At 44.0% G+C, this 11,220-nt stretch overlaps 1 protein-coding gene and 1 long non-coding RNA gene across 8 annotated transcripts in view; one reads left to right on the top strand and one right to left on the bottom strand.

Moving 5' to 3' along the window:
• The window catches only part of LOC309713234, a 24,467-nt gene extending 19,876 nt beyond the window's left edge, over positions 1-4,591 (top strand). Inside the window, exon 5 of the long non-coding RNA XR_014278525.1 lies at positions 4,517-4,591. This is a non-coding gene — a long non-coding RNA (uncharacterized lncRNA). The remainder of the gene's footprint in view (positions 1-4,516) is intronic.
• Positions 1-11,220, bottom strand: part of LOC309713220 (serine-rich coiled-coil domain-containing protein 2-like) — a 47,349-nt gene that overhangs the window by 19,979 nt on the left and 16,150 nt on the right. For all 7 annotated transcript variants that reach the window (XM_082544633.1, XM_082544632.1, XM_082544636.1 and 4 more), the window contains exons 3-9: positions 11,000-11,167; positions 10,737-10,913; positions 10,583-10,656; positions 9,474-9,647; positions 4,550-4,640; positions 1,488-1,572; positions 1-63 (exon numbers count right to left, since the gene is read on the bottom strand). The exon at positions 1-63 is cut by the window's left edge and continues 42 nt beyond it. In XM_082544633.1, the coding sequence (XP_082400759.1) occupies positions 1-63; positions 1,488-1,572; positions 4,550-4,640; positions 9,474-9,647; positions 10,583-10,656; positions 10,737-10,913; positions 11,000-11,167 (832 nt within the window). The remainder of the gene's footprint in view (positions 64-1,487; positions 1,573-4,549; positions 4,641-9,473; positions 9,648-10,582; positions 10,657-10,736; positions 10,914-10,999; positions 11,168-11,220) is intronic.

Genomic DNA, 11,220 nt, shown 5'->3' with positions numbered 1-11,220 from the left:
TTTGAGTCCGTCCTCTTATTCCCAGGATCCTCGGTGAGCTTGTAGCTCTGAAAATTGCTGAGGCTAGAGGAGAAAGACAAACGATGCACGAGGTTTAGTGATGATCGTCAGAACACGACAGCAGACACAGTTTGTCCCATCATGGCTGTATGAACAGTGTAGAGCAGGGGTCTCAAACTCGCGGCCATTTGCGGCCCACGTCACCTCTACTTGCAGCCCGCATATAGATGTGAAGAAATACTTTTTAAAAACTATTCCACGAAAAATGATTTAATACGACAGCAGAGTGTTACAGGCATGGCCCTTTAAGACTGTAGCCTCATGGGTGGTGTAGTCCGTGCTGCAGGGAGAACATGTGGGACCGCCCCTCCCGCTGCGTGTGTGAGCGTGAGGGAGAAAAAGGAACATTGAAAAGTACGAGCTGTCACCGAGCAGAAACGGGAGCTGGAAGCATGTAAATATAATAATAACATGCAGCCAAACAGAGAGCCTGACGAGCCCAGCTGTAAGTAAGCTGTTAAGACTCGACTCTACACTGTGTTCGTGTTTTCCTCCGAAACAAAGTTCTGCTGGAGCAGCCTTTCAACGCCTCTCTCTGTCTCTCGCTAGCAAAGCTGACCCAGACAGTAAAGCTAGTTCCCGGCTACGAGCCCGACACGAACCCAAAGTATTAGCCAGAGTTTCCTTACCGCGACCTGGCCGAGGTAACGAGAGTGCAAACATGCTGAGGGCTGTGTTAGTTCAGCGACAGATTTATTTGGAAAGAAAACTATTTTCACTTGCAGTCAAAAACTCATGTGTACGCTTATACCTGCATTTTTATTTTGTTAAATACAAACATAATTGTAGCAAAAGTGCTGCCACGTGTCTGACCAGAAAGAGAATTAAATAAAAAACCAAACACTACATTTTAGGAAATATTAATGGTGTTTTTTTGTACTACTTGGACACTAAAGTGGCCTCCAATGAGATGACGGTGCCAGAAGTGGCCGGCGGCCTGGTGTAGAGCATCTCTCTGCAGCACACTTTAGCTTGCTCCAGGTGTGCACCGAGCAGGCCGAGCTTCTCAGTTTTCTAATGAGACGATTTATTAGACACACAAACGGCTGTAAGCGATAATCCATTTGTTCAATCTGTGACATTTTCCTCACAGTCAACATCGATCTCGACCTCTAAATGACCCGCTCTGACCCCGAGCCCTCAGCGTGGACAGTCCTTTTCTCTCACCAACAATAACAACATAATCAGGCTGATACTAATAATCTCAGTACTTCTATGGGTTAAATCTTTTGTGCCCCAGGGCATCATTTCCATTTAAAACAACTATTAAATCCACTAAAAGTTGTGTTTAAATGACGAGAAATTAAAAGAAAAGACTAAAATAATCAGAATTTACAAATATCAAAAACAATGAGGTACACAGACACAAAAAAAACCTTACATAAAATCAAATAAATTGAGCTGATAGACAAACGAGCTCCACTCACCCTTCATTGTCGTTGTGGACGTCCTGCGTCCCCCAGCAGAGCTGCCTCTTCCTCCACTGAGCCATGTGGGACAGCCCGTCTCCGTCTGCAGCCGAAAAATCAAACAAGAGTCAACACTGACCGGAGACGCGGCGCTGTGGTCACCGCTGAAGCTTTTGAGCCCTGCACAGATCCTGCTGCTCGCACTGACGCGACGTGCAGATCACCATGACAACCAGTAAGGATTTAACTCCAAACAGAGGATGATTGTTTTTGTAGGACATCCTGAAAGCTTGCATCACTCTGGTTCCCTTTACAATACTTTTTAAATGACGCCAGCACTAAGCCCCGCCCCCAGCATGATGATCCCAAGTGTCCAGCAGCTGTTAGCAAACTGGTCTCTGAGAAAACCTTCAGTCAGTTAAACTGGTGAACCCTAACCCCCTAACCCTAAGTCTAAACTACACATCTGAGTTCACTTTGCAGTCTCAGCTGATTTTGTTGTCTCAGCTGTTAGCATCTTTTGGCTAAGCTGTATTTTGGCTAAACCACAGCCCCACAGGCCGAGGGGCAGGTGTGACAGCAATTTTTCACACCAGCCTATTAATCAACCTAAGACCCAAACAGACTTTTAATTCATTTGAAAGCCTGATGCTTAGCCTCGTCCACCCCAGCTGTGAAACTCAGAAACCAGTCTTACTTGTTATCATCTATCGTCCACCTGGGCCTTACACAGAGTTTCTGTCTGATTTCTCAGACTTTTTATCTGATTTAGTTCTGAGCTCAGATAAAATAATTATTGTGGGTGATTTTAACATTCATGTAGATGCTAAAAATGACAGCCTCAACATGGCATTTAATCTGTTATTAGACTCAATTGGTTTCTCTCAAACTGTAAAAGAACCCACCCACCACTTTAATCACACTCTAGACCTTGTTTTAACATATGGCATAGAAACTGAACATTTAACAGTGTTTCCTGAAAACCCTCTCCTGTCTGATCATTTCCTGATAACATTTACATTTACAATAATTGATTACACAGCGGTGGAGAGTAGACTTTATCACAGTAGATGTCTTTCTGAAAGCGCTGTAACTAAGTTTAAGAATATAATCCACCCACTGTTATCATCTTCAATGCCCTGTACCAACATAGAGTAGAGCAGCTATTATTATTAGCTATACTAATGCTTCGATCTTAAATAGGATCAACCTATCTCTAATAATCAGCTATGTTAAACCTTTACTCAAAAAGCATCTCTAGACCCAGCAGTCTTAGCTAATTATAGGCCAATCTCCAACCTTCCTTTCATATCAAACATCCTTGAAAGAGTAGTTGTCAAACAGCTAACAGATCATCTGCAGAGGTTTATTGGAAGAGTTTCAGTCAGGTTTCAGAGCTCATCACAGCACAGAAACAGCTTTAGTGAAGGTTACAAATGATCTTCTTATGGCCTCTGACAGTGGACTCATCTCTGTGCTTGTCCTGCTAGACCTCAGTGCAGCGTTCGATACTGTCGACCATAATATCCTATTAGAGCGATTAGAACATGCTGTAGGTATTACAGGTACTGCACTGCAGTGGTTTGTATCATATCTATCTAATAGACTCCAGTTTGTGCATGTAAATGGAGAGTCCTCTTCACACACTGAGGTTAATTATGGAGTTCCACAGGGATCAGTGCTAGGACCAATTCTGTTTACATTATACATGCTTCCCTTAGGCAGCATCATTAGAAGACATAGCATACATTTACACTGCTATGCTGATGACACCCAGCTCTATCTGTCCATGAAGCCAGATAACACACACCAATGAGTTAAACTGCAGGAATGTCTTAAAGACATAAAGACCTGGATGGCCGCTAACTTTCTGCTTCTTAATTCAGATCAAACTGAGGTTATTGTACTCGGCCCTGAAAATCTTAGAAATATGGTATCTAAGCAGATTCTTACTCTGGATGGCATTACCTTGGCCTCCAGTAACGCTGTGAGGAACCTTGGAGTCATGTTTGACCAGGACATGTCCTTCAACGCACATATTAAACAAATATGTAAGACTGCTTTCTTCCATTTGTGCAACATCTCTAAAGTTAGAAATATCCTGTCTCAGAGTGACGCTGAAAAACTAGTTCATGCATTTATTACTTCCAGGCTGGACGACTGTAATTCATTATTATCAGGATGTCCTAAAAACTCCCTGAAAAGCCTTCAGCTGATCCAAAATGCTGCAGCAAGAGTCCTGACAGGGACTAGAAAGAGAGAGCATATTTCTCCTGTTTTGGCTTCCTGTTAAATCCAGGATTCAAAATCCTGCTCCTCACATACAAGCTCTTAAATAATCAGGCCCCATCTTATCTTAATGACCTTGTAGTACCATATCACCCTATTAGAGCACTTCGCTCTCGCTCTGCAGGCCTACTTGTTGTTCCTAGAGTATTTAAAAGTAGAATGGGAGGCAGAGCCTTCAGTTTTCAGGCCCCTCTTCTGTGGAACCAGCTTCCAGTTTGGATTCAGGAGACAGACACTATCTCTACTTTCAAGATTAGGCTTAAAACTTTCCTTTTTGCTAAAGCATATAGTTAGGGCTGGACCAGGTGACCCTGAATCCTCCCTTAGTTATGCTGCAATAGACGTAGGCTGCTGGGGGATTCCCATGATGCACTGGGTGTTTCTTCTTCACTCACTATGTGTTCACAGACCTCTCTGCGTTGAATTATATCTGTCATTAACCTCTGTCTCTCTTCCACAGCATGTCTATCCTGACTTCCTTCTCTCACCCCAACCGGTCACAGCAGATGGCCCCGCCCCTCCCTGAGCCTGGTTCTGCTGGAGGTTTCTTCCTGTTAAAAGGGAGTTTTTCCTTCCCACTGTCACCAAAGTGCTGCTCATAGGGGGTTGTATGATTGTTGGGTTTTTCTCTGGATGCATTATTGTAGCGTCTACCTTACAATACAAAGCACCTTGAGGTGACCTTTGATGTGATTTGACGCTGTATGAATAAAATTTAACTTTACGTCCTTACTGGGATCCATCATTTCACTTTACAGGTATCAGTGATATCTGCACATGTTCAGACGTACCGCTGTGCAGAGAGCCATCCTCTGGGAAGTCTGCGTCCAGCATGAGATCATCATCAGCCAGATCGCAAGAGTCCAGGTTGTTCAGGATGTCCTGAAAGACAGCGTACGACAGAGACACGCGGTCTTTAATAAGCCGACTCCAAGAAAACACACCGGGCTAAATTCAATGAGCAGAAAATGTTTCAGGAACTTCTAACGTCAGCGTGCAGACAGCGAACGAGAGCATCCAGAGCTGGAAATACAAATGCTCCTTTCTACAGAGCACCACACAGGAAAGATGAGAGTACGGATCCACTCAGTGAAGTGTTGTTTAGGTCCAAACCTATCCCGACTGAACAGTTACAGCTTCCTGTCCTTTATTTTGGAAAAGAAACATTAAAAGGAGATAAAGAAAGAACACAGAGACGTCTCCGTTTTCTTATCTTGTAAATAAAGAAAACACGTTTTTGGAAATCTGGACCCTGCTTCCCTGATTTCCTTTCCTCAAACCTAAACTCAGCAGATTTTGCTGTTAGTGTGAACATCAGCTGATAAAATCGGATACAAGCACGACTCACTGAGCGAGCGGCTTTCACATCATTGGGTCACCTGTTACTGCAGCTGGTTAACGACAACAACACGACCACTCACAAATCCACGCAGCTCCAAAACTAAAGAGTTTCATGCAGCTTTAAAATGTATTTAATAAAAACTTTTATTAGCAGAGCCATGAGGAAGAAACGGTGCATCACTTTAAAACAAAGAAACGTTCTCTGTCTGACTGCTGTCAGAGCTCTGAGGATAAATATCTATAACTAATCAATCATATCTATCAGTTAAACCTGAACAGTAGGTTTTACCTTGTATTGTGTAACATGTCACAGGACATCTGCAGGCTACAGGTTAAGGATCAGCTTTGAGCTCCGTTCATTTACAGAAGGACACATGCTGACCGTGTTTTTAAAGTTATTCTGAAAAAATAAACGAGCGTCATCAGAAAACAGCAGCAGATGATCCTTCTATCATCCAGGACAGCGGTCGGAAAACTTGATAGTATCTCGATATTTGTGTGTTAGAGGAAAAAGAACATTTATTGAATAATTCTCTATTTGATTCTAGTTTTGCACAAGGTGATCAGACAAAGTGCCGTGCTGCACAGACCGCCGACCTCGAAGAAACACAAAGACCAAAGAAAAAAAATCAACAACAATTTAACGAAGCAGCTGACAAAAGGCACAGACCGTCCCCTCGTCGTCAGCAGGTCTTTTGTGCTTGCTGATCAGCTCTGAGTTCTTCTGTCTGTGCAAGAGTTCGGAGGCTGCTTCATGCAGAAGCATCTGCCTGCATGTGCTCAGCCACAGCCACACACACACACACACGCACACACACACACGCACACACACGCACACGCACACACACGCGCACACACGCACACACACACACACACACACACGCACACGCACACACGCACACACACGCACACGCACACACACGCGCACACACACGCACACACACGCACACACACACACACACACACACACACACACGCACACACACACAAACGCACGCATTCACGCACACACAAACGCACGCATTCACACACACACAAACGCACGCATTCACACACCCTGGTGGCTGAGAGCAGTCATCCACATCAACGCACCGCCTCCTAATCTCCTCCTGCTCCCTCATCTCTTTGCTCCTCTTTGTCATCTTCACCTCTTCCTCTCCTACTTCCATCCTGTCACTTCACCTCCCTCCTCTTGCCCTTCTTCCCTTCTTTTCTCTTCCTTTTCCTTCTCTCTCATTCTTCTGCCCACATCATTCACAAAAACACGTATCAACAAGAAACTAAATCACTGATTTAGACTTCAGGGTATTTCATAGAGCTGTGAGCACAGAAGCTAAAGTAACGTCATTAAACGCTACTTTAGCGCTAACCGAGTCCATGACAGGAGAACACAACACAACATTATAGTATGTACTGATTTTATAATCAATAAATCATGAGAAGGTTCAACCTAAAGATGTAATAACGAGCACTGCCCTCTACAGGAGGAAACAGGAAGAGCATGAAGAAGATGCCCTCTGACATCACAGTGACATCAAAAGGCCGACGTCAGCATGTTGTAATAAAAACATAAAACTGAAACACGTTGCTGAGCTCTCGGCTTGCTCTCGTTTCCGTATTAATCCAGCCTAAACAGGAAGCAACTTCTTATCTGCCAATTCTGTTTATGGCTTTTATTGTGGAATAAAAAGTGGTTAAAAATGTTAACATGGTCTTTGGTCAGTGGTTGTTGATCAATGGTCATGAGAATTTGTATAATTAAGATGAAGGAACTGCCCTCCCAGCCCATTGTTGCTTCACTGGGCTGGTTTCAGTCATTATGCAAATGTCCTGTTTATAAGATTGAAGCCTGCAGTCAGCTGAGACTGAAGACGTCACCTGGATGATGATGAAACGTTTCCCCCACAAAACGCTACATTCTTTTTAAAAATGGAGAAAATAAAATTTAGACTCAGAGGAAATGTTAATAAGTTCTCACAGATGTGGCAGCCTTTTATCACTTACTTTAACTCGTTGAAAACACTTACAATAGACTAAACTTTTGTACCACAGGGTTCCCTTCTGTTATGGTTTTGGGAGGGAGTTCATTATTTTTTTTTTTTGTTTGTTCTTTTTGTTGTTTTTGTTTTGTTTTTCTTCCTTTTTTTGTTTTTGTTTTTGTTTTTTTGTTTTTTCTGTTTTATTGTTATTATCCGAATTTCGATGGCCTAATTTGTTTTGATATATGTCTTTATATCGGTTGATACTTGCTGTATTGGGCCTGATATGTTAAATTACATGTGCAAAACTTTATAAATAAAGAGGGGAGAATTTCACCATAAAAGCTTAAATGCACAGAGCAGTTGCCACGTGACTAATTGATTAAACATTTGCATTAATGAACAGTCAAAAAAAAAAAATGCTACATCCGGATGAACAGAATCAACTTTTGGAGAGTTAAAAATTTTAGTTTTGTTTCATAACATTTCTTAAACTCTCCTCGTGCCACGCCCCCCTGTGATCATCGTTACTCCTCCTCTTTTTCTGTCCTCGCTCTGATGAAAACACAGAAACCTCGTCGGTGTCCTGACCCATCTGTTAAAACAAACAGAGCAAAGCTTTCCCCTGAGGCAACACTGACCCCTGGTGGTCGGGTCAAACATTTCTAATGATAATTTCAGTTTCACATCTACCAACAAACAGAAGACAATCAGGTTAAAGCTTAAAGACGAGAAAGGCTTGAGCCATCAGTCCAGAGCTCGTTAATGTCCTCACATCATTAAGACCCTCAGCTCACTGCGATCAATCACTCGTTGGGCCCACAGCTCATTAACGCAGAGGGCACATTGAGACGGGAGCTCATTAACAGCCTCTCAGCATCATTCAGGATGGAGATTAACTTTACTCAACAGGACAGAGCGTACATGAAGCCACGGCTCGAAGCAGTTTAACACATCTGAATCCCTTTGACTGTTAGCCTTCAGCTTTGTGTAACACCACCCAGATGCTCACTTCATGTCTGATAAGAAGAGAAACATTAGTCGTTTATGGCAGCTGTAGCTCCCAGTAAACACTGATGCTAACGAAGTGCGATTTATTAACCTGCAACAAGCAGAATGGCCGGGTGGCGTTTAAGCCGCACAGATACAGGATGTTTAAACTGACTTCCTGTTTCCTGTGCCAGTTTATTTATTTATTTATTTCAGCTGGTTGTTGTGTTTTCATCAGGGAGGTTGCAGAGTGCCCTCTGGTGGATAAATTATGCAACATCCGCACTGATAACATGGTCGAACGGTGTTTTTATCCACGTTATAAGGTTTCATTTATTGGCTGTTATACAAGCTGACACCGACACATACATCTGTAACCATTACGGTCCATAATACCGATAAACCAGTCGGACTTTAGCAGAGATGCTCTTAAAACTGGAAAACCGTGAGAAGAATGGGAGCTTCCAGCTTCTCTCATCATCTCATGAACATCAGTGTCTGTAAAGTTTCAGTGGACACTGGAAGCTGGAGACAAACTTTACTGAATAAATGTCTGATATTGTTCAAAAATAGAAAGGATGCATGAGGAAGGTCAAGAGAGAGAGATGCTGAACACTGAACGTGTCACTGCGGAGTAAAAAAGAAACTCCTGACCACAAATACAGAAACCGCAGCTGGATTTAAGGGAGTATAAACAGTGAGGGAACCTTTAACATCCCTTCAACTGTAGAAGAAGAATCAGAAGAAGAAGAAAGGTGGAGTGAGGACGAGACTAAGAGTACAAAGAATAAAAGGAACAACAACAACATGATGTAAATATATATAATATAAATATATATAATCTTCTATAATTTCTAAAGAGAAATTATAGAAGAGAAATGAAGAAAGGGCAGAACAAGAAGAAGAACAGGACATCTGATCGGCCGTGAGTGTAACTCACAGAGTGGACACAAGAGGGAGCCAGAGGACTTCCTGCAGACTTAGATGAGCTGAAACGTGACACCAGCGTTCATCGTGAGATTAAAATGTCTGATTTTCAGTTTGATAAATGAAACTGTGGGTTAAACATGAACTCTGACTAAACTTTGGACATTTCAAATCAATGAAATCAAAACACAAGATCAGTCTGAGTGAAGCTGTTTTTTGAGCTCCCCTGAGAGGCCTCGAGCTCAGACTTTAAAAACTTTGTGCTAATCTGACACGTGACTCCATCACGATGAAGCGTCTCCATTGTGCCGTCTCTGTGGAAGCAAACCTCAGCGGAGCAGCACAGCAGACGCCTCCTGAATGTTAAACGCTCCTCTTTGTCATTTCTCTGCTGCGCTGCCACGAAATCATCCAAACTACAAACCAGCCTGGAGGAAGGTTGGGGGCAAATGTGTGTGAGCTGCAGGTTTGTCCTTACGATGCTGTTGAGGTCGGAGTCGAAGCTCCCGATGTGGTGGGTGGTGTTGCTGCTGGTGTGAATGGACGCGGTTGTGGCGACGCCCCCCAGGGGCTCCAGACCCTCCTCGTCCCACATGTAGGTGCCCCCGGACCCGCAGCTGTCGGAGGGGGACAGGTCCAGGGACGAGCCGCCCTGCAGAGGGGACGGACATGTTTGATTCAGACCACGTGGAGTTTTTCAGCTTTTATTAAACGTTCATGACTGCAGATGAGAGCAGGACAGACGTCCTCCTCTGTCTTTCCCAACAGCGTCCTGCCTCGCCCGGCTTTCAGGGACAGAAACCACGTCTACACCCTGCCTGTTAACTGTCCACGTGTGGGGCTGCTTTCACCTGCTGCAGCTGAGCTGTGAGTCAGGTCAAAGTATGACTCAAAGATTATGTCATGTTTCTGGAAATGGGTTAAAGGTTTGACAAATGGAGGAAACTGTGACAATTCAAGAGGCTAAATATCTGAAGTGGGTCTATGAGGTGAGGCTGAAGGCAGGGTGAGGCCAAGCAGCATCCTCCTGTGCTGATATCAAAGCCTGCAGTTCCTCTAATGTCCACTAGAGGCTGACTCAGTGTTAAAGCTCTACAGCAGAAAGAAACATGCTGACGGCCTCATACAGAAACTCTTCATATCAACTGTTTTCACAACTCACCTTTTTAAACTGTTTTAAGGCTTAAAGTCTGCATTATTAGGGGTGTGGCCTCTTTGACTGACAGGTGAATGGTGACACAGTCGGCTGTAGCTGCTAGCTGTCTGCTAGCTTCACCTCAGCTAACTGGAGTCCCTGAACTGGACCTCCGGACTGTGTTTGTGCTGTTAGACTCTATTTTTTCATACAAATGAAGCAGCCTACTGGCTTTTATTGATTTCTCTAATTAAAAAACAAAATCTGGCAAATGTAACAGGAAGTGTTGGCCCAAAACTACAAGGAATATGGCCGCTAGCACAGGCTAAGCCACAGCATTAGCCGATAGGTTGGCAGACTGTGGTTTTATAAAGAGAGCTGCTGCTGTGGGCACTGATAGCTCCTTCTGATTGGTGGATAGAAAGTTCTTTGTATGGGTTTAATGGCGCTACCTGCTCGTGGTAGTCCGGCTGACTGGACCGTCTCCGGCGGGAGAGTCGGGTCAGCTGATGGTCTCCTCGTTCACCTGAACACAAGCAGGATTATTTTTTTTAAGCAGTCGTCTCGACACTTTTTCTCCTCCCTCCTGCTCCTCATAAAACTCACCTGTGAGTCTCACGCTGCTCCAGTCGATACCATCATCCAGAAAACACAGCCCGGTCGCCTTGGTGACACAATTAGCGACCACCTTGTCGTCATCAAACCTGGCGCACGATTGGTCGAGCCCGGAGTCATCTTCCTCGTTTTTGGAAGAGAGCAGCAGGATGCCGACGCCTCCGTTTCCTGCAAACAGCAGACAAGCGTCGCCGTGAAGTCTGATATTATTCTAATTTACTGACATCTATATAAAATAAGAAATCTGATCTCACCGAGGTTGTCAAAGTCGTCCATGTACTCCTGACTGGTGTCGTTTCTATCCAGAGAGGAGGTGGAAGACAGGGACATGTCCTCCAGCGTCTCCCCTAAAATCGACACCTCTGCCTGGGATGCAGGCTCTGCCGGCAGCTCCTCTGCGTCCGGAGCCTCTGGAGTGTTTTCTGGAGGAGGACGAGCAGCTGTTAGAGAGAAACTACAAACAGACAAAAATAAA

This window comes from Aulonocara stuartgranti (genome assembly GCF_965226115.1).
Source record: "Aulonocara stuartgranti genome assembly, chromosome: 8".
Taxonomy (NCBI): domain Eukaryota; kingdom Metazoa; phylum Chordata; class Actinopteri; order Cichliformes; family Cichlidae; genus Aulonocara; species Aulonocara stuartgranti.
Note: the sequence above shows the minus strand (reverse complement) of the source record. Positions and strands in the feature narration are given on the sequence as shown.